Source organism: Mustela nivalis, assembly GCF_964662115.1.
Source record: "Mustela nivalis genome assembly, chromosome: 17".
Classification (NCBI taxonomy): domain Eukaryota; kingdom Metazoa; phylum Chordata; class Mammalia; order Carnivora; family Mustelidae; genus Mustela; species Mustela nivalis.
The window spans coordinates 20,156,870-20,181,317 of NC_139036.1; the positions used below are offsets into that span (position 1 = coordinate 20,156,870).

The 24,448-nt window shown below is 36.2% G+C and overlaps 2 protein-coding genes across 3 annotated transcripts in view; one reads left to right on the forward strand and one right to left on the reverse strand.

The window, feature by feature from the left end:
* Positions 1-24,448, forward strand: part of ALDOC (aldolase, fructose-bisphosphate C) — a 1,020,901-nt gene that overhangs the window by 220,188 nt on the left and 776,265 nt on the right. The gene's annotated exons all lie outside the window — the stretch shown is intronic.
* The window catches only part of TAOK1 (TAO kinase 1), a 166,398-nt gene that overhangs the window by 79,949 nt on the left and 62,001 nt on the right, over positions 1-24,448 (reverse strand). For both annotated transcript variants that reach the window (XM_082707056.1, XM_082707057.1), the window contains one exon: positions 23,849-24,070. In XM_082707056.1, the coding sequence (XP_082563182.1) occupies positions 23,849-23,980 (132 nt within the window). In that variant the 5' untranslated portion in view covers positions 23,981-24,070. The remainder of the gene's footprint in view (positions 1-23,848; positions 24,071-24,448) is intronic.

The following is a 24,448-nucleotide window of genomic DNA, read 5'->3' on the forward strand; positions in this document are numbered from 1 at the left end:
TAACACATATTTTCAGAATTGTCACACCCATACCAATATGAAACAAATGTATTAAAGAGTTGAAGATCTGTCTGCAGATTCCTTCTCCCAGACTGAGGGTATACAGTTAAAATATTATGTACAAAAGTTACTTGTATTAGTTCTTTTCTTTCCTCCAATGTGGTTATATCTGGAATACAGTTGGAGTCACTGTTCCTGTCTGCCTCTGACATAAACCCCATAAAAACTGATTAAATTTTAATTAAAAAAAATTTTTTTAAAGATTTTATTCATTTATTTGACAGACAGAGATCACAAGTAGGCAGAGAGGCAGGCAGAGAGAGAGGAGAAAGCAGGCTCCCTGCTGAGCAGAAAGCCTGATGCGGGGCTCATCGCAGGACTCTGGGATCATGAACTGAGCTGAAGGCAGAGGCTTTAACCCACTGAGCCAACCAGGTGCCCCAAATTTTAATTTTTAAATATATAAAATACTTCCTACCCAAAAGGTAAATTCAAACAAGTAACATTCCATCTTCTATCTCTTCCATTCCGTTCCCCACCACAACTACCATCATTCTGTATCTTGATTTCTTGATTCTATGTGGGCATAATTTATCTAATTTCATCAAACTATACACTAAGTATCAGTATATTTATTACATAAACTGCATTCAATAAAAGCAGTAAATTTAAAAGATACTACCAGCACAATGAATGGGCTATATGTCAGGATTTTCTCAATGTGTTTCTTTTCTTTTCTTTTAAGATTTTTATTTATTTGAGAGAGAGAGACACACAGGGAGAGCATGAGTGGGGGAAGGGGCAGAGGGAGAGAGACAAGTAGACTCCAGAGCAGAGCCCAAAGTGGGGTTTGAGCACAGATCGTGACCTGAGCTGAGGTCAGATGCTAAACTGACTGAGCCACCCAGGAGCCCCCTCAGAGTGGTTCTTCTAATTGGCCCAATTCTAAGATTCTAGGTATATTTTCCCTCTGTTCTGTATTTCTCCACGCTAGTTTAAATGGAGAAAGGACAAACATAAACACAGACAAAACTGTAATACCAAAAAAAAGGTTAATTTGAAACATTTTCTAGGTCCCTCTTCCTTCATTTTATGTCCAATCTGGAAATTAAACAAATGCTAGCAATAACAAATGCACACATACAGCATAGGTACATAACGAGATTCTTCAAGGACATATACCTAAGTATTAATAATAGCTGTCCCTGGGTAGTGAAATTACAGATGGAGTTTGTATTATATTCTTTATTCTTTTTGCGTCTAATTTACAAATGGAATTTTGGGTTTATACCAAAAGTTCAACTTGTTTTGAATTCGAAATATATTTTATCTAGGGAAATATTTTAAATTGTGGTTTGATTCCAAAGGTGCCCACTAAAAACAAACAAACAAACAAAATCCATAATATGCCAAAATATTAAACATCTGTATAATGTTTGTTGTGTGTGGGGGGGTAATTTTAATAGGAAGAAGAAATAAAGAATGTGTTTGGAGGTTTTCCCCTACAGATTAAGAAAGGAATTCTTAGAGATGTTTTATAGCTTTAGAGTAATAGTTCACTGGCTTGATTTTAAAATCACAATCTTTAAAATAATAAATGTTTCTTTAGCTACCAATTTTTTCTCCTTGAACCTTTTGTTTATGAAGTACTTATTTCTCTAAAGGAAAAAAAGTCAACAGACACTCCCTTTTTTCTTTTTTGGGGAAAAGTCTATTTCTGGTTACTAATGAGCTTTTTTTTTTTTAAACTTTGAAATAATTACAGACTTACAGAAATGTTGCAAAAACAGTAGTTACCATATACCCTTCACCCAGCTTCCTTTAATGTTAATATCTTGCATAATGCAGTAGTACCATTATCAAAACTAACAAATTAACATTGGTAAAATTATTAACTATTAACTAAATTAAGGCTTTATTTGAAGTTACCAATTTTTCCACTAATAACTTTTTCCTGTTCCAGGATCCTACATTGCTTGGTTATCACATCACCTTAGTCTCTTCCACTGTGTGACAATTACTCAGCCTTTCTTTTATGACTTTGACACTTTTGAAGAGTACCCAATTTGAGTTTATTTCCTCATGATTTAAATTTAGCACTTTAAAATAAAAACAACACAAAAATGGTATGCCCTCAGTGTCACGTCAGAGAGGGGTACATGATGTCTACACTGGTGCTATTAACCTTGACCACTTAATAAAGGCAGTCTGCCAGGCATATCTACTGATTTTTCCACTTCAATTAAGAAATATCTTTAGGGGTATACTTGAGATTATGCATATATCCTCTTCCTCCTCAAATTTTAACCTACTAATTTTAGCATATATCAGACAATCTTGGTTGCAATAATTATTTCCCTTAGTCATTCTACATTTAACAAAAGGAATTTCTCATATATATATACCTACACACACACACACACATCCCCCCCCCCCCAATCTGTGATATGTGAGAGAAAGTGAGTTCCTACTAATACCTTCACAACTCTAATCTAAAACCACAGGGTTATTATCTAACCTTCCCCCTTTCCTTATTTGTAACTGCCTTCTTGGACAGTTAAGAAAACTGGCTCTCATTATCTATAATACACTTACTTATTTATTCACATCTACTATATAGTTTCAGAATTGCTGAACCATATCCTTATGAGTAACAAAGTAACTAGAGTTCTTTTTTTCTTCAGCCTTATTCAGCCAAAACACCGTTTCCAAAATCATTTCAGATTAGTTCTTTTCTCTCTTACCCATTTCTGTGTGTTTATGTTATTCATTTATAATACAGTTAGGTTCATTTGTTATAGTTGGTAGTCCATTTGTATTTTCCCCTCATAGTTTGTGTGTGTGTGTGTGTGTGTGTGTGTGTGCTTTTATTTTTTCTTTTATTTTTAAAAGATTTATTTATTTATTTGACAGAGAGAGATCATAAGAAGGCAGAGAAGCAGGCAGAGAGAGAGGAAGGGAAGCCGACTCTCCGCTGAGCAGAGAGCCTGATCACAGGGACTCTGGAATCATAACCTAAGCCAAAGGCCGAGGCCTTAACCCACTGAGCCACCCAGGTTGCCCCTGTTTGGTTTATTTTTTAATGAAAATTAATGAACTGGGGTACCTCGGTGGCTCAGTCAGTTAAGCATGTGCCTTCAACTCAAGTCATGATCCCAGGGTCCTGGGGCTGAGCCCTACATAGGACACCCTGCTCAGCAGGGAATATGCTTCTCCTTCTCTCTCTGCCCCCCCATCCCCCTCCTGTGTTCTTGCTCACTCTGTCTCTCTCAAATGAATAAATTAAAAAGTCTTTTGAAAAAATAATTTTTAATTAATGAATATTTAATAAACAGGTAAAATTCACTCTTTGTGGCATGTACACTGAAGTAGACTGCAATTTCTGGCAATTATGAATAACACTGCCATTAAACATTGATGTTTAGTGTGAACCTGAGTTTTCATTTCTCTTGGATTAGTATTTATGAGTGGGAATGCTGGGTCATATGATAATAGTATGTTTAACTTCATTTAAAAACTGCCAAACCATTTTCCACAGTGACAAGACCATTTTATATTCCTACCAGCAATTAATGAGATTTCCAATTGCTCCACATACTTATCAGTACTTGGCATTGCCTATATTTCTTTCAGTTCATCTTTATTTCTAAGTCTTTTTAATAGGCATACAGTGGTATCTCACTGTGGTTTTAATTTGTATTTCCCTAAAAACTGATAATATTGAACATCTTTTTACATGTTTATTAACCATGTGTATTGTGGCAGGTTGTGTCTGTTTAGACCTTTTGTTCAACTTTTATTAGGTTATTTTCTTACTGTTGAGCTGTGAAGAGTTCTTCATTTTTCTGATTTATTTTTATGTTATAGAGAGCACACGTGAGGGCAGGGGTGGGAAGGGGAAGAGGGAGAGGGCAAGAGGGAATCTTCAAGCAGACTCCAGCTGAGTGTGGAGCCTGATGCAAGGCTTGATCCCAGGACCGTGAGATCATGACCTGAGCCATCCAGGTGCCCCAAGAGTTCTTTGTATTTTCTGGATACAAATCCTTTGTCAGATATGTGACTTAAAAATATTTTCTGCCAGTCTGTGGCTTTCTTTTCATCTCTTTACAGTATCTTTTAGAAAACAAGTTTTTATTTTGATATAATTCAATTTATAAATTTTGTCTTTTATAGATACTGCTTCTGGTGTTAAAGACTTTCTCCTATATTTTATTCTAGAAGCTTTATAGGCTTTAAGTTTATCAATATGATCCATTTTCCATTCATTTTTATATAAGCTATTAGTCAAAGTCTACTGTTATTTTTTACTTTTTTTTTTTTTTTTTTTAAAGATTGTATCCACCCATTTGAGACAGAGTAAGAGTGCGTTTGCGTACAACAGAGGGAAAGGGAAAAGCAGGTTCCCCACCAAGCAGGGAGCTGGGTCCAGGCCTTACACCCAAGACCTCCACACCATGACTCAAGCCAAAGGCAGATGCCTAACCAGCTGAGCCACCCAGGTGCCCCTATTTTATTTATTTTATAATTTTGAACTTTGTTTTTTAATTTTATTTTTAAGATTTGATTTCTTTATTTGACAGAGAGAGAGATCACAAGAGGCAGAGAGGCAGGCAGAGAGAAAGCGGGGGAAGCAGGCTCCCCGCTGAGCAGAGAGTCCGATGCGGGGCTCGATCCCAGGACCCTGAGACCATGACCTGAGCCGAAGGCAAAGGCTTTAACCCACTGAGCCACCCAGGCGCCCCTGTTTTTTTTTTTTTTTTTTAAGATTTTATTTTCAAGTAATCTTAATACCCAAGATGGGGCTCAAACTCACAACCCCAAAATCAAGAGTCACATGTTTCACCAACTGAGCCATCCAAGTGTCCCTCAAAGTTTATTTTTGTGCATATGGATGTCTAGATGCTCTAGCATCATGTGTTGAAAAGACTACCTTTTCTTCATTGATTTGTCTTTGCACCTTTGCCAAGAATCTGTTGACTCTATTTGTATGGGTCTCTCTCTGGACTCTCTGTTCTGCTTGATTAACTTACATATTTATCCTTTCAACAGTATCATACCATCTTGATTACAGTAGGTTTTTAAAATCAAATGATATGAGTTCTTTCAACTTGTTTTCTTTTTCAAAATTGCTTTGGCTAGTCTAGTTCCTTCACTTTCCCTAAAATTTTTAGAATATTCTTGTCAATATTTATTTTAGAAGCCTGCTGGGATTTTGATTTAGAATGCATTGAATCTATATCAATTTGGAGATAATATTATTTAGTCTTCCAATCCATTAACACAATATATCTCTTCAAATATTCAGGTCTCCTTTGATTTTTTTTCAGTGTTTAGTGGTTTTCAGACTACAAATCATGCATGTTTTTTGTTGGATTTAAACTCAAGTATTTCATATTGTGAGTACTACAAATAGTACTTTTAGGGTCTCCTGGGTGGCTCAGTGGGTTAAAGCACTCTGCCTTCGGCTCAGGTCATGATCCCAGGGTCCTGGAATAGAGCCCCGCATCAGCTCTCCGCTCAGCAGGAAGCCTGCTTCCTCCTCTCTCTCTGCCTGCCTCTCTGCCTACTTGTGATCTCTGTCTGTCAAATAAATGAATAAAATCTTTAAAAAAAAATAGTACTTTTAGCATGAAAGAAATTCCACTTGTTCACTGTCAACATACAGAAATACAATGGGCTTCTGTTCATTGCTCTTGTATCCTGCAAACTCACCTATTAGCTCTGGAAGTCCTTTTGTAAACTGGGAATTTCCAAAGTAAACTATCATGTTGTATATAATACAGTAAATATGTGGATAAATTTTAAAAATATTTTCCTCTTAGATTCTTTAAAATACATATGACTGTTTAAAGCAAAAATAATGACACTGAATTCTTGATTTATAATATATGCAGATGTAGGGCACTGCCTGGCTTAGCTGGTGGAGCCTACAACTCTCGAATTCAGGACAGAGTACAAGCCCTACATTGGGTGTAAAGATTACTTAAAAATAAAAAAATAAAAACTTCTTAAATGAATCTAATGTATGCAGATGTAATATATAAGAACAACAAATGATATAGAGAGGAGTACATGATTTCTACATTTTTCATGGAAGTGATTAATACCAACAATTGAGTGGCTCAACCGTTAATACCAACAAATGAGTGGCTCAACCATTAAGTGTCTGCCTTCAACTCAGGTCATGATCCTGGGGTCCTGGGATCAAGCCCCTCATCAGGCTCCCTGCTCAGCAGGAAGCCTCCTTCTCCCACCCTCCATTTGTGTTCCCTCTTTCACTGTGTCTCTCTCTGTCAAATAAATAAATAAGATCTTCCAAAAAAAAAAAAAATCAACAAATGAACTGAAAAGAGGATGGGATATTCCTCTCATAGGGAATAATAAGATAACAGTCAGAATATTTTTTTAAAGCGTTCATATATATAGACATAAAAAAATACTTGACCTATAAGTAATTAAAGAGCACAATACTACATGTCATCTATTCTCACTGCCTGAGAGTAAAGGAAGTCAAGATTGGCTGCAGGTCTAAAGACAAACTGGATGCTGTAGAGAGCAAAAAAAGAGGAGGAAAAAGGAAATATATACAGATGATATGAATATCATTCTGTTTCAAACCAGGAAACTGTGAAGATCCACTCAGGAGCTATTTCAACGAACCAGTAAGAATGATCTGAAATCACCATCAATTAGTTACATGTAAATGGTCTTTCTAGATCTTTTTATATATTTATGCATTTTCTCTTATTTTTATTTATTTTTTTTTAAGATTTTATTTATTTATTTGACAGAAATCACAAGTAGATGGTGAGGCAGGCAGAGAGAGAGAGAGAGGGAAGCAGGCTCCCTGCTGAGCAGAGAGCCCGATGCGGGACTCGATCCCAGGACCCTGAGATCATGACCTGAGCCGAAGGCAGCGGCTTAACCCACTCAGCCACCCAGGCGCCCCTTCTCTTATTTTTAAAAAAGATTTATTTATTTACTTTAGAAGGGGAGAGAGAGAGTGCACTGGGGCATCAGGAGAGAAGAAGAGAGAATCTGAAGCAGTCTCTGCTGAATGCAGAGCCCAGAGCATGCCTCAATCTCACGACACTGAGATCATGACCTGAGCCAAAATCAAGAGCTGAATGCCCAAATGACTATGCCACCCAGGCTCCCCGTATCTTTTACTAACACTACACAATGTGCTGTAACCACTGAAAATATAAAACTTGCCAAGCCACAAAAGATGATTAGTAAAATCTTACAGTACAAAAAGAGGTAAATAATATATCCCATTTTTTAAAACAAAGAAAAATGAATCTACCAAGATCATACATGTTCTGTCATATTTGTTAGCAAGCTACCTGGGTCCCAAGCCAGTGCTCTCTAACCCATCTACTCATATACTGGTTCTACTTAAGCTACTAGAAACTAAAAGAGAAATTTTTATCTTCCTGGCAATCTAGAGATAGCAGTCCTTTTTGATATCTGACTCTGGTCTGCTTTCAAATACTTACTACAGCAACCCCTGCTTGATGAGCTTGCTTGATGAGCCAGCAAAGCTGGCTCAACTGGAATATTTTAAAACTTAAGGTGATCCTTACTATCAATTAATGAAAATTCAGAAATGTTATAAAAACTGCTTTTAGCCATCTAAAAAAATTTGGCAAGAGGGTCCTTCCTCTCTCTATATACCATAAAGGCAAACACCACACAGTAAGCCCTATCATTGGGTAGGGATGAGAGGAAACAAAAACCAAAGCATTCATTCATGCGTACACACTCACACATGCCACACGCACGCGCACACACACACACACACAGGTTTATCTGATACCACGAAATAACAAAAGTCAGTGACCCAGAAATGGAATTATGGCAAAAATATTTAATTCTCGGCTGCATTCAAACTTTGCTCATCTACCTGGTACATGTCTTCCAGATATCAAAACAATTAGCAGAAAACACCTGCTTTGAGTAGTTGCCCTTGATTCCTTGATGCTTTCATGCAGTGGTTCCTGATGGGTGGTCTTAACCTAAACCTAGGTTTCTTGACTTCCTAAAACAACACTTATCTTGTTTTCCTCACTCATTTTGTTATGAAAATAGGTCAAACATAGAGTAAAGTCAGTATAGCTCAGTGAACCTTTCTTATGCCTTCTACTAGGTCAGAAGTCCGCAAACTTTTTCTATAAAGATCAAGATACTAAATATTTTATGCTTTGTGGGCCAAATACATATTATCTTTCTTTTTCTGTTGCATTTTCTTCTTCCCTTTTTTTTCTAAATATGAAAATCCTTTTTTTTTAAGATTTTATTTTTTAAATAATCTCTACACCCAATATGGGGGTCAAATTTAAAATCCCAAGGTCACGAGTCAAATACTCTACCTGACTGAAGCAGCCAGGTGCCCCTGGAAAAACCATTCTTAATTTGGAAGTTGAGCAAAAGTAGTTCATGGGCTGGATTTGGCCCATAAGCTGTAACTTCCCAGACCCTACTATAGATAAATCTTCAGTTAACATTTTGCCACACTTGCTTTGAAACTTTCAAAGATACATATTATCACCACATTGTCATTACTTATTATTGAAGATGATTTGAGAATACACATTCCAAAGTACTGTGATTCTAAAGTACTTCTTCATTATTTCTCCTGATAAGAAAAACATTCTCTTAAATAACCACAGCACCTTACCAAATTTAGGAAATTTAGCACTGATATACTATTATTTAGTGCAAATATAGTCTATATTCAAATTTCACCAACTATCTTTCCTTTAATAGGAATTCTTTCCTTTAATAGGAATTTTTTTCCAATCTAGGATCACACATGGTGTTTAACTGAGTCTCTTGTAAGCTAGCTCCTGATATCTAGCTTTAGACCAATTTGCTTTTGTTGCTCCTATGCAGTACTTACTTAGGAGACTATGAAACTTCTCTCCCAGCCACAGGTCTCTGAAATACTCCAGTCTGGGTAGGACAACTCCAGAAACAATTATATAAGGAGGTCTAAGCTCTAGGGAATTACTCACCTATATACATAATAATTCTCTTCCATAGGGAAGGCAATACAATGTGCACCCTCTTATCTTACCAGAAAACAAGTTCTCTTTTGTATCAATTTAAATTTTAGTTCAAAAATGTGTATTCACAGGATGCCTCGCTGGCTCAGTTGGTAAGAGGGTAAGATTCTGGATTTCAGGGTCAGAAGTTCAAGACCGATATTGGGCATGGAGCTTCTTTCTTTTTTAAAGATTTTATTTATTTGACAGAGAGAAAGAGAGAGAGAGAGAGAGAGAGAGATATCACAGTATGCATTGAGGCAGGCAGAGAGAGAGAGGAAAGCAGGCTCCCCGCCAAGCAGAGAGCCCAATACGGGGCTTGATCCCAGGACCCTGAGACCATTTTTTAAAAAAAGATTTTATTTATTTATTTGACAGAGAGAGAGAGAGAGAGAGAGAGATCACAAGTAGGCAGAAATGCATGCAAAGAGAGGCAGGGAGCTTATTTAACAAAAAAAAAAAAAAAAAAAGAAAAAATGTGGACTTTCTACCCTCACTGACACTAACTAGTTTAAACTCTCAGTATTTTTTTTAAGATTTATTTATTTATTTTAGAAAAGAGAGCATGCCTGCACACATGCAGAAGCAGAGGGAGAGGGAGAAGAGAGAGACTCCCCACTGAGAGCAGAGTCCATGCAGGGCTGGAACCCACGATCCATGAGATCACAACTGAGCAGAAATAAAGAGTCAGACACAACCAACTGAGCCATCCCAGCACACCAAGCCCTTAGGATTTCTTTCCTAAATTATCAGAAAAGCTTCAAAATCAGAATCCTTTCTTTGATTTTTGACAAGGCCAATCTTCCCTCCACATTGCTGCAAGAATAAACCTTCTATATCACAAATGGAAATACAGTATTTCTCTTGCATGTCAGTGGTTCCCTAAAGACTAAAGAATCAAATCTACATTTCTGGGGCACCAGGGTGGCTCAGTGGGTTAAAGCCTCTGCCTTTGGCTCGGGTCATGATCCCAGCATCCTGGGATCGACCCCTGCATGGGGCTCTCTGCTCGGTGGTGAGCCTGCTTCCTCCTCTCTCTCTGCCTGCCTCTCTGCCTACTTGTGGTCTCCATCTGCCAAATAAATTAAAAAAAATTTTTTTTAAATCTCAAATCTACATTTCTTAGTATAGTGTAGGGGACTGTCTTTGAGAGCCCTTGCTTATCTTTTCTTTTCACTTTTCTCTTCTACATCCTTAGTCCCCACTACAACCCTAATTTAAAACCTACCTGCTTTAATCACTTCAAAAAGACTACTGACAAGTTATGGATTGAAGATAATACAATTTTATAGGTTTAAAAATTTTAAATCACTGGTATTTTGCTAGTATGTGATTTAACTCAGTACTTTAATGCAAGGAAAAGGGTCATAACATTACTCTCTCCACTGGACAAGATCATGTGGGCAAGTCTAAAGAAGAGAAAAAATCTACAGAAATTCTATACTTTCTATTATTAACAATGAAATACCCATTGCTCCAAAACACATATTTACAGAATAATATATGAAAATTCCATGCAAGAGGCACCTAGGTGGCTCAATCAGTTAAGCGTCTGCCTTGGCCTCTGGTCATGATCTCAGGGTCCTGGGATCAAGCCCCATGTGGGGCTCCCTGCTCAGTGGGGAGCCTGTTTCTCCTTCTCTTTCTCCCTCTGCCACTCCCCCTGCTTGTGCTCTCTCTCTCTTTCACTCTATCTTTCAATTAATTATATACTCATTTATATATATAATTATATATGATATATAATTTCAATTATATAAAGACATTAATTATAATATCTTTCAAAATTAATTAATTAAAGAAATCTACAAAAAAGAAAAGTCCATGCAAGTCCAAACAACAACAAACGTTAACCTAAGAAAACCTCACTACTAATACTTGCCCAAAACAACTATAAAAGCAGGCAATATATATAAAATGACTGCATGAAACTATTTAAGAGTAACAAATGCAGGCAGGTTTTAGAGACTAGAATGTTTGAGAGAGACTAGACTGCTTCAGAGAAAAACAATACATAAAATGAGCTGTAAATTTACTGCAGCTTTATCCCTGAACTTGTGGTACAGAAGAAAAGAATCCAAGGAGAAAAGTAAGCTAAAGAGACAGAGACCAGGAACAGGAGCTTCCAAAATGAGACTTACAATGCATCATCTCAAAAAAGGGAGTTGAAAAGCTCATAAATCTGCAGGGGCTCCTGGGTGGCTCAATTGGTTGAACATCCACTCTTGGTTTTGGCTCAGGTCATGAACTCTCTGTCATGAGATCAAGCTCTGCATCAGGCTCCCCACTGAGTGCAGAGTCTGATTCAGATTCTTTCTCCCTCTCCCTCTGGCCTTCTGTGATCTCACACATGCTCTCTCTCTCAAATACATAAATAAAAACTTTTCTTAAAAAAATGTAAATTAGGGGTACCTGGGTGACTCAGCTGGTTAAGCACCTGACCTGATTTCAGCTCAGGTCATGATCTCAGGATTGTGCGATCAAGCCCTGTAATGGTTTTATTTATTTAAAAATAGGGACACCTGCGTGGCTCAGTTGCTTAAACAACTGCCTTCAGCTCAGGTCATGATCCCAGGGTCCTGAGATCGAGCCCAGTGTTGGGCTCCCTGCTTGGCAAGAAGCCTGCTTCTCTCTCTCCTATTCCCCCTGCTTGCATTCCCTCTCTATCTCTGTCAAATAAATAAATAAAATCTTTTAAAAATTAAATTAATTAAATGAAATAAAATGTTAAAAAAGAATCAAATGGACATTTTAGAAAAATTGCACAAAGGAGAAAGACAATTGAAACAGTGTAGTTTTCAAAGTTTGAGAAGTGGTACAAGTGCTAAGTTAACTATAGCAAGTGAAGAATATATATCGTCAATCAGAGAAAGACAATTATCATATGATCTCCCTGATATGAGGAAGTTGAGAGGCAACATGGGGAGTTTGGGGGTTTGGAAAAGAATAAATGAAACAAGATAGGATCAGGAGGGAGACAAACCACAGAGACTCTTAATTTCACAAAACAAACTGAAGGTTGCTAGGGGAAGAAGGGTAGGGAGAGGGTAGTTGGGTTATGGGCATTGGGGAAGGTATATGCTACAGTGAGTGCTGTGAAGTGTGTAAACCTGGCAACTCAAAGACATGTACCCCTGGGGCTAACGATACATTATATGTTAACAAAAAAAATTTCTTTTAAAGAATATATAATATCTGGGGCACCTAGGTGGCTCAGTCAGTTACACATCTGCCTTCAGCTCAGGTCATGGTTCCAGGGTCCTGGGACTGTGGCCTCCATCAGGGTCCCTGCTCAGTGGGGAGCCTGCTTCTCCCTCTCCTAGTCCCCTTGCTTATATGTACGCTCACACACTCTCTCTCTCTCAAATAAATAAATAAAATCTTTATTTTTATTTTATTTTAGTTTTATTTATTTGACAGAGAGAAACACAGTGAGAGGGGGAACACAAGCAGGGGGAGTGGGAGATGGTGAAGGTTCCCCGCCAAGCAGGGAGCCCAACGAGGGACTGGATCCCAGGATCCCGGGACCACAATCTGAGCCGAAGGCAGACACCCAACAACTAAGTCACCCAGATGCCCCATTAAAAAAAAAGAAGAAGAATATATAATTTCTGGGGTGACGATTAAAAGAATAATAAAAGAATGGATAACCGAGAGGTTAACAAGGAGGGAAATGCATGCGTGTGCATGCATGCATAGACAGACAGACAGACACACACACACACACACACACACACGTATATTTATTTATTTAATGGTGGGGGAAAATGTCAATTATTCATGTCTTTTCTTTTTAAGTAGGATCCACACCTAATATGAACCTAATATGGGGTTCAAATTCACAACCCCAAGATCAAGAGCTGTATGCTCTACCAACTGAGTCAGCCAGGCACCACCCCTATGATGCCTTTTTTTTTTTTTGCAGTAATGATGCTTTGATGTCTGGAGCCTTGCTAACAGGTAGGGACTGCCACAACCAGAGTTAGCTAATTCCTAGAGAGAGCAAACAAGCACATCTTTCATATACAAATCACCAATCCAGAGCCCTTACGGCTAATTACCTCCCAGTCTAGGGCCTTTGTTCTCTGCTTTAATCACCACAGGGCCAAATACTAGACAACTAAGGACAACTCCTATATCCCAGAGCCTGCTAAAAGCACTTAAGAATAATCCCAGGGGCACCTGGCTCGCTCAGCTGGTAAAGCATATGACTCTTGATCTGAGGACTGTGAACTGAGCCCCTTGGTGGGTGCAAAGATAACTTAAAAATAAAATCTTTAAAACAAAATAAAACAAGGGGCACCTGGGTGGCTCATTCAGTTAAGTATCTGTCTTCAGCTCAGAACCCTGAGATCCTAGGATGGAGTCCTGCATAGGGGCTCCCTGCTCAGTGAGGAGTCTGATTCTCCCTCTTCCTTTGCCCCTCTCCCCCAATAAATAAGTAAAATCTTTAAAAAACAAAACAAAACCCTAGATAATCCTAAACTTGCCCACCCTGCCTCACTTGTTTCTTCTTACAGAAACCACAATAAATGCTCTTACCCATGTTTTTCCCTTGCTGCGTCTGCTTCCTCACTGATACCAGTGCTTCCCCAGATGGCCCCCTCTGGCCTGGCATGCCCCCTTCTCTTGGATCTGTTGAGTATAACAAAACCATCTTTCCGGTGGCTGTTTCTACCTGATCTGTTGGCATCCCCATACCTGAATAAAACCTAAATTTACAACAATAATAACAACAATAAACTCTTGATTAATTGAAAAGACAGCAAGAAGAGGTGTGCCTGGCTGGCTCAATCAATAGAGCATGCGACTCCTAATCTTAGGGTGGTGAGTTCAAGCCCCACATTGGGCCTAGAGCTCACTTAAAAAAAAAAAAAAAGATGGCAAGCACAAGTAACAAAAGAACAGACAAAATAAACAGAAATCAAATAGAAAAAAACAGACGTATGCCCACCTATAAGCAGTAACTACATAAAATATTAATGGGCAAAATAACTCAATTAAAACAAAGATGAAATAGAGAAAAAGCCCCTTTGTTCTTAGCAGCAATTTTTGGGATAGAACACCGAAAGCACAAGAAACAAAGGCAAAAATAAGTAAGTGGAACTAAATTAAATTAAAAATCTGTGCATGGCAAAACAATCAACAAAATGAAAAAACAATCAATGGAATGGAAGAAAACATTTGCAAATCATGATAGGGGTTAATATCCAAAATGTTTATAACAAGCTCACAAAACTAAATAGTCAAAAACTAACCCAATTTAAAAACGGACAGAGTACCTAAATAGACATTTTTCAAAAAAAGACTTACAAATGACCAACAGGTAAATAAATGAAAGGTGCTCAACATAACTAATTATCAGGGAAATTCAAAACTACAATTAGATATCACCTCAAACCTGTTAGAATGGCTCTTATCAAAAAGACAAGTGATAATGAGTATCAGCAAGGGTGTGCAGAAAAGGGAAACCTTGTGCACTGCTTATTGGTACAAACACTATGGAAACCAAAAAGGAAGTTTGTCAAAAAATTAAAAATAGAACTACCAGGGACGCCTGGGTGGCTCAGTTGGTTGGACGACTGCCTTCAGCTCAGGTCATGATCCTGGAGTCCCGGGATCGAGTCCTGCATCAGGCTCCCAGCTCCACAGGAGTCTGCTTCTCTCTCTGACCTTCTCCTTGCTCATGCTCTCTCTCAATGTCTCCCTCTCAAATAAATAAGTAAAATCTTAAAAAAAAAAAAAAAAAAAAAAAAAAATAGAACTACCATATGACCTAGCCAATCCTACTTCTGGGTACATACCCAAAAGAACTGAATTCAAGATCTTGAAGAGATACCTGCAGCCCCAAATTCACAGTAGACAAGATACAGAAATAACCAGAAGATTCTGTCAAAGGATGAATGATAAAAATGCGGTACACACACACACACACACACACACACCACAGTATATTAATTCAGCCATGAGGAAGAACCAACAACTTGGATGAAACTTGAGGGCATTATGCTAAGTAAAATAAGTGAGACAGAAAAAGGCAAATACAGGGCATCTGGCTGGCTCAGTCGGATTAGCATGGGACTCTTGATCTCAGGGTCGTGAGTTCAAGCCCCATGTTGGGTGCAGACTACTTAAATAAATAAATAAACTTAAAAAGACAAAGAAAAATAATGTATATTGTCACTTTTATGTAGAATCTACAGAAGCTGCACTCAGAAACAGAGTAAAATAGTGGTTACCAGGGGTCGGGAAGTGGGGGAAAATGGGGAAATACTGGTCAAAGGATATAAACTTCCAGTTATAAGATTAACAAATTCTGGGAATTCAATTCATGGTGATTACAGCTAATAATACTGTATTATACACTTGAAAGTTCCTAAGAGAGTAGATCTTAAATGTTCTCACTATAAAAAGGAAATGATGATTAGGTGACAAGAAGGAGGTGTTAATGATATTATAGTGGTTATCATTTTACAATATATAAATGTATCAAATTGACACACTGGACACCTTAAACTTACACAATATTATGTATCAATCACATCACAATAAAGGTGGAAAAATTCTGGAGGAAAAAGACAACAAAGATGAGAAACAGTTCATATTTTTTAATTTTGCGGGGGGAGGGCAGGGAAAGAGGGGGAGACAATCATAATCAGGCTCCATGCTTAACCCACTGGTTCAAGCAGGGCTCAATCTCACAACCCTGAGATCATGAGCTGAGCCAAAAATCAAGAGCTGGACACTTAACCAACTAAACCACCCAGGCTCCCTAAAGAAATAGCAGGCAAGCATTTGCCAAAGAAAAATGTCTGATTAACGTCAAAGTAGATTTTAAAGCAAGAAATACTATGAAAGATAAAGAGTGAAATTTTGTACTGATAATGGGACAATTCAACAAGAAGATACAATAAGCCAAAATTTGTACATTCCTAATAACACAGCTTAGAAATGCAGAAAGTAAGAGAGCGATAAAAGGAAAAACAGATAAATGCACAATCAGAAGAGATCTGAAAACACATCTCTGAGCTGCTGATAGAACATGCACACCAAAACAAATGAAATTAGAAAGGATGCAAAAGATCTGAAGACTATAATCAATATATGTTCTCAGCTTGACATGCATTGATCATTATACACAACAAACTACAGAATAAATGAAATTTTCCAATTCTGGAAGAAAATATTCACAAAACATATAATATTGGTAAGTACCCAGGACCTACAAAGAACTCATACAACCCAAAAAGAAAAATAACCTAGTTTTTAAGAAATGTGCAATACATCTCAACAAACACTTCCCAAAGATATGTGACTGACCATTAAGTCTATGAAAACATACTATCACCAATCATCAGGGAAATATACATTAAAACCTTAATGAAATACTATTATACATCCACCAGAATGACTCAAATTAAAATGACTGTCAACAAACACCTAATGTTGGAAAGAACATGAAATAAACAGAATTCCCATACGCTACTGATGGGCGCGTAAAATTTTTACTTCTTAAGGAAAAATCTGGGAATTGGTCATAAAACTCAACATATACCTGCCCTATGATCCCAATAATTTCATCCACACTTAAGAAAAATGAAAAACTGAGTTCACAAAGATTTATAAATCAAAAGACTTAAGTCAAAAAAGGTTATGAGACAAAGAATGACGTTATATACTAATAAAAGTTCAAAACAGCAAGAAGATTTAACAATTATAAACATTTACAATACCAAATAAAAGGTCATTAAAATATATGAAGTGAAAATTGACAGAAGTGAAAAGATATTAACAGTTCAACAATAATATTTGGAGACTTTAATATTCCATTAATAATGGAGAGAACAACCAGATAGAAGATAAGCAAGGAAATAGAGAACTTAACACAATAAACCAACCAGATTTAATATACAATTACAGAACACTCTACCCAACAACAGAATACATATTCTTTTCAAGGGTCTGTGGGATACTTTCTTAACATATGTTAGGTCACAAAACAAGTCTCAATAAATTTAAAAAGACAGATATCATACATAGAATCCTCTCTGATCTCAATGCAATAAAGTCAGAAATTTGTAAAAAAAAGGAAAACTAAGGGCGCCTAGGTGGCTCAGTTGGTTAAGCACCAGACTTGATTTCAGCTCAGGCCATGATCTCAGGGTTGTAAGATCGAGCCCCTCGTCTCCCCCTCCCTCTTCCTCTCCCTCAAAAACAAAAACAAAAAATTAGAAAATTCACAAAGTTGGGGAAATTAAACAACATATTTCTAAACAACAATGGATCAAAGAATAAATCACAAGGGAAATTAGAATACCTAGAGTTGAATGAAGATAAAAATACAGCATATCAAAACTTATGGGGCCAAGTAAAAAAAAATGCTCAGAAATTTGTAGTTATGCAGACTTACATTAAAAAAAAATTCTCAAATTAACAACCTAACTTAACCACTTAAGGAACTAGAAAAAGAACAAACTAAACCTAAATGTAGTAGAAGTAAGGAAATAATAAAGATTAAAGCAGAGATAAAATAGAGAACAGAAAAATAACAGGGAAAATCAATGAAATCAAAAGTTGGTTTTTCAAAAAGATCAATAAAATTGATGAACCTTTAAGTTAGATGGCCTAAGGAAAAAAGAATACTAAAATCAGAAATTAACAGGGGACATTACTACTGATTCTACAGAAATAAAAGAATTTTAAGAGAGTACTATGAACAACTATATGTCAACAAATTAGATGAAAAGGGTAAATTCTGAAAATACAAAACCTACCAAGACCAAGCCATGAAGAAATAGAAAATCCGAACAGTATTACTTACAAGTAGATTGAATCAGTAATCCAAAATTTGCTAATAAAGCAAAGCCCTGGACCCAATGGACTCTTAAAATTCAACAATTAGGAAACATAAAACCTGATTTACAAATGGGCCTAACACCCTGACACCTTAACAAAGAAAATATACAGATGGGAAATAAGCATATGTAAAGATAGCTCATATCATGTATTACAGGGAAACTGGTATTAAAACAATGAGGTACTACTAGACACAATTAGAATGGCCAAAATCTGGAACACTGACAGTACCCTTTGGTACTGATGAGGATATAGAGCAACAAGAACCCTTCCTTCAGTCTTGGTGGGAATGCAAAATGGCAGAGTCCCTTTATAAGATAGTTTGGTGGTTTCTTACAAAATTAAACATATCTTACCATAAAATGTAGCAATGGCACTCCTTGGTATTTATTTAAAGGAGGTGAAAATATATCCACACAAAAACCTAAAAACCTGCAAAGAGGTTTTCTTTAAGGCAGCAAAAATACTCTGTATGATGATGGGTACTTATAATACATTTGACTATACCCATAGAATGTACAGTATCAAGAGTGAACCCTAATGTTACAGTGATTATGTTATGCCAGTGTAGGTTCATCAGTTGTATTCTGGTGGAAGATACTGATAATAGGGGAGGTTATGCATGTGTGAGGGAAAGGATTATATGAAATCCCTCTGTACCTTCCTTTCAATTTTACTGTGAGCCTAACTAAAACTGTTCTAGAAAAATAAAGTCGTTTTTAAAAATCTCTACTTGAGGTGCCTAGGTGGCTCAGTCAGTTAAGCATCTACCTTTGGCTCAGGTCATGATCTCAGGGTCCTGGGATCCAGCCCTGTGTTGGGCTCCCTACTCAGCTGGAAATCCGTTTCTCCTCCTTCTGCCCCTATCCCCAGATCATGCTCTCTCACATGAGCTCTCTCTCTCTAAAAATAAATAAAATCTTTTTAAAATAAATAAATAAATATCTCTACTTAATTTAAAATCTTCATCTCAATTTCCTTAAGATGAAACTGTTCAGGTTTATAAAGTATTACAACTTCACTTCTCAACAAGAAGTATATTTTTTAAGTTTTTATTTTTTACTTAAGTAATCTCCATATCCAACATAGAGCTTGAACTCTCCGGGACCCCCAGATAAAGAGATGCATGCTCTTCCGACTGAACCACCCACGCACCTCTATGTATCTTTTACCTGCTTATGGCAGTGTATTTTTAAACAATGAAAAAAAATTAACCTACTTTCTCGCTTCAATAAGTTTTATGCCAAAAGATGTCTTCTTTCACCTGTAGAAGAACTGCCAAATAGATACACACCATAAAATATTTCTCCCAGGGGTGCCTGGGTGGCCCTGTTGGTTAAGCAACCAATTTGATTCTGGCTCAGGTCACAATCTCAGGGTTGTGAAATCAAGCCCTGCATTCAGCTCCATGTTCAGCATGGGGCCTGCTTAAGATTCTCTCTCTCTTTCTCCCTCTGCCTCTTCCTACTCATGCTCTGTTCTCTCTTGAAAAGCAAAAACAAACAAAACTTCCCCCCAAAACCTCTTTAAATTACTATCACTTCTGGTTCTATTCTTTCTTCTCTTTGCCTACTTAGGCACTAATACCATATGGCTTTAATGATTGTGCTTAGTTTTAAAAAAAAATTTTAAATAAACACTACACCAATGTGGGGCTCAAACTCACAACCCTGAGATCAAAAGTTGCATGCTCCACTGACTGAACCAACTGGGTGTCTCTACTGTCACAGTTTTTTAGTAATTGATAATCCAAGCCTCCCTTCAATGGTCTCCTATTAAATATTCTTCATTTTCTAGGCTACTCACATTACTTTAATCTCCTTTTCTTCTTTTTCCCTCCAAACTAGCAAACATATCTATTTAGAAGAAATATAATGATGTTCAATTATAGTATTATTTCTAACAGCAAAAAAAGGGGGCAGGGTTGGAAAAACCTAACTATCTAATCATGTGGAATGAAAAGCAAATTATGATATATTGAATGGATATATAAAATCTGATACAATAATTGTTATACATGTATACTTATTAATATGAAAAATAAGCAGGACTATAAAATTTTTAAAAACAAATGATACCATTTTCATTGTAAAACCTAAATGGCAAGTGAACAGTATATAAACAGTACATGTTACAAATATATGTTGGATAAATAATTATTTCATTTTGTCCTGGACTATGGGGTTTCTAGGACATGGGACTTTCCCCACTAACACCAGGAGTCTTGGCTAAGTTGAGATAACAATCATCTTAAATCTATGTACATTACTGAAAGGCTGAAAAGATATAAATGAAATAGTATCAATGGTTATCTGAAGGGAAAATAATTATAAGTAATGGCTTCTGTATGCTTTTCATTTCTCAGTTAAAGGTGATATAATACATTTTTATATGAACAAGCAAAGTTTACTAAGGGTCTTTTACTGAAAATCTCAAACCAGAATTATAGTTAAAATTCAAGAGAAAACAGACTTAGTTACAACAATAAAAAAGTAATGAGAGAAGAGCCAAAACTAAAACCAGGAATGAGCGGGAACAGTACAACCAATCTGCAGAAATAAAAAGAGTTATACGTGAGATACTATTTACAAGTGAATACCAATAAATTAGATAACCTAGGTGAAACAAATTCCTAGAACCCACAAATAAAGGAACTTAAGAAAATAAAAAATAGCAAGACATTTAACAAGTAAGCACTGAAAAAGTAATCAAAAACAAAGTCCATAACCAGATGCCTTTCCTGTGAATTCTACCAAACAGTTAAAGAATGAACACCAATTCTTCCCCAACTCTTCCAAAAAATAAGAGAACACTTCCTAACTCAATGAGGCCAGTATTAACCTGACACCAATACCAGACCAAGAAAATCACAAGAAAATTACAGTGTCTCTTATGAACACTGATATAAAAATCCTCAAAGTACTATCAAACCAAATCCAACAGCATATTAAATTATAAACCATGACAAAGTGGAATTTATTCCAGAAACGCACGAGCAGTTCAATGTAACAAAATCAATAATGTAATATACTACATTAGCAGAACAAAGAAGAAAAAACATATCATCATCTTAATTGATACCAAAAAGATATATAACAGGGGCGCCTGGGTGGCTCAGTGGGTTAAAGCCTCGGCCTTCGGCTCAGGTTATGATCCCAGGGTCCTCGGATAGAGCCCCACATCAGGCTCTCTGCTCAGCGGGAAGCCTGCTTCCTCCTCTCTCTCTGCCTGTCTCTCTGCCTACTTATGATCTTTGTCTGTCAAATAAATAAATAAAATCTTTTAAAAAATTTTAAAAAAAGGATACATAACAGAGTGTAACAACCCTTCATTTAAAAAAAACACACACACACACACACAATTAGAAACAGAAGGAACTTCCTCAATATGATAAAGGGCATTTAGGAAAACCCCACAGCTAATATCATCCTCAATGACGAAAACTGAAAAAAAGCTTTCTCCCTAAAATCAGGAACAAGGATGCTTACTTTCATCACCACCATCAAAGTTCTAATTAGTGCAAACAGGTAAGAAAAACAAATAAAAAGCATCCAAATTGGAAAGGAAGAAGTAAAACAATTTTTACTTGTAAGTGCCATGATCTTATACAAAATTCCAAAGTATCCACATGAAAGATACTAGAGCTAAGAAAATTAGCAAAATTGTAGGATTTAAAAAAAAAACCAATGCACATAAATCAGCTGTTTCTATATACCAGCAATGAATAATCTAAAGAGGGAATTAAGAAAGTAATTACATTTACAGTAGTATCTAAAAGAATAACAGACTAATCTGAAGAGGGAATTAAAGTCATTACATTTACAGTAGCATCTAAAAGAAAAACAGACTGATAACTATATTTAAGCAATGAATTATAACACTTGAACACTGAAAACTATAAAACATTGCTGAACAGAATTAAAGAAGACCTAAATAAATGTTTAGAAGGACATTTGCATTCATAGTGAGGCTTAATATTGGTAAGATGCCAATACTACCAAGCATCGTCTACAGATTTATACAATTTGTATAATTTTATACAAAAGCCAATCCTCAAATTCATATGGAATTGCAAAGGGCCCCAAATAGCAAAAGCTATCTTAAAAAGAATAAAGTTATCCCTGATCTCAAACTTACTACAAAGCTATAGTAATCAAAACAGTATGATACTAGCATAAAGATGGATATGCAGACAAATGGAAAATAACTGAGAGTTTTCAGAAGTAAACCTATACAATATGACCAATTGATTGCACAAATACGTCAAGACAATTCAACGGGGAAAGAAAAGTCTTTATAATAAAAGGCACTGGAACAATTGGATTTCCACATACAAAAGAATGAAGTTGGACCTTTACCTCACAACATATACAAAAATTAACTCAAAATGAGTCAAGAGCTAAGACCATAAAACTCTTAGGAGAAAACATAGGGATAAATCTTCATGACCTTGGATTTCACACTGGATTCTTAGACATGACACCAAAAGCATAAGTAACAATGACAAAAAAATAGACCAATTGGACTTAATCCAAATTTAATACTTCAGTACATCAAAGGACATTATCAAAAAAGTGAAAAGACAAACTATAGAATGGGAGAAAATACTTGCAAATTGTGCATCTGATAAGGATTTAATATTCAGAATACATAATGAGCCTTTACAACTCAACATGGAGACAAACAACCTGAATTTTAAAATGGGCAAAGGATCCGAATAGGCATTTCTCCAAAAAAGACATACAAATGGCCAATAAGCACATGAAAAGCTGCTCAACATTATTAGCCAATAGGGAAATACAAATCAAAACATCAAGATACTATTTCACACCAAGTAGGATAGCTATAATCAAAGTAACAAAAATAAGAGGCATTTGCAAGGACATGGAGTAACTAGAACTCTGGTAAACTGCTAGTGGGAATGGAAACTGCTAGTGGAAATGGAAACATATAATGGTGCAGTCTGGCAGTTTATCAAAAAGTTAAACATAAAATTACCGTGTGATCTAGTATTTTCACTCCTAAATATGCACCCAAATTTGAAAACAGTGACTCAAACGAGCATTTGTACACCAGTGTTCATTATAGCATTTATTCACAATAGCCAAAAGGTGGACATGATCTAGTGTCCATCAACAAATGAATGGATAAGCAAACCATAGTATATTCATAAAATGGGATATTATTCAGCTATATAAAGGAATGAAGCACTGATACATGCTACAACATGGCTGACCTATAAAGTATTATGCTATACATTATACTAAGTGATATAAGCTATGCACAAAAGTACAAATATTGCATGATTTCATTTCATTCATATGAAATATCTAGAATAGCCAAATTCATAGAAAAAAGTAGATCAGAGGTTAGGTAGAGGGAGAAGGAGGAGTTGTTGCTAATAAATACAGAGCTTCTATTGGGGTGATAAAAAGGTTTTAGAAATAATGTTAATGGTTGTACAACACTTTTGTGAGTGTAATTAACATCACAAACTGTACAGTTAAAAATGCTTAAAATGGCAAATTTGATGATTCTTTTAGCACAACACATGCATATACATACACAAGAAAAAAAGACTTTCGTACATAACCTTCTGTCAAAAGATAATCCTAGATTTCCACAAGCACTAAAACTGTGTATGAGACTTTACAGAAGTCGGTGTTCTGCAACACTTAATTCTATAGTAATGTAAGTCATTAGACACCTCAAACCACTGTGCTAAAATGTTAACCACATGTAAGTTAAAGCAAAATAAAATTCCCCCATTTTTTCCAACAATCTGAGAAGCTCAATAAATACAACTACCTACTTTCATATTATACACATTTATCTATGCAAGTAATTATAAAATGGACTATGTTTCTTTATATTATTTTTTTTTACCCTGCTGGGACTAGATACTAAGTAAATACTGGTCACTGGTATAAACCTTTAACACTTACAAAATACACTGCTCCAAAGCTTCCATGGCCAATTTCTCTGAGATCTGTGAAGAGCTTCTCTGGATCTTCTTTGAAGAAGAGCTCTGCAATTTCAGGGTCCTTCAGGCTGCCCGCTCGGTTAGTTGATGGCATCCTGCTGGGCAATCAGTTCTCTGATTCTAATTTTATACTGCTATCCCAATCCTTGGTTCATCTGTATGAATGAAGCCACGTTGGCATGAACTATTGTAGAAAAAGAAGGAAAAAAAGTCAGGAAAAGCAAAAGCTGCTAAGAATAATTAATACAAGATCATTTTCTGATAGCATATACAAAATTATCTCAGGCATTGATTTTTCACTGAAAAGGAAATGTGGTCTACTAATTCTTTAACCTGGTTCATCATCACAATCACTTGTGGTACTTTAAGAAAACCCAGATTCTTAATATCCATAGTATGTAAATATATATTATATTTATACTTTTAAAAATTAAACAAATCTTATGTCTTAGAAGCCTTTCTGTATCTGTACTTAAAGAGTTATCTAATCCAGATGCAGTGCACCCATCAGAAGAGGTAACACATAAGCTATCAAAAACATGCACAACTTAAGTTGTGCTAA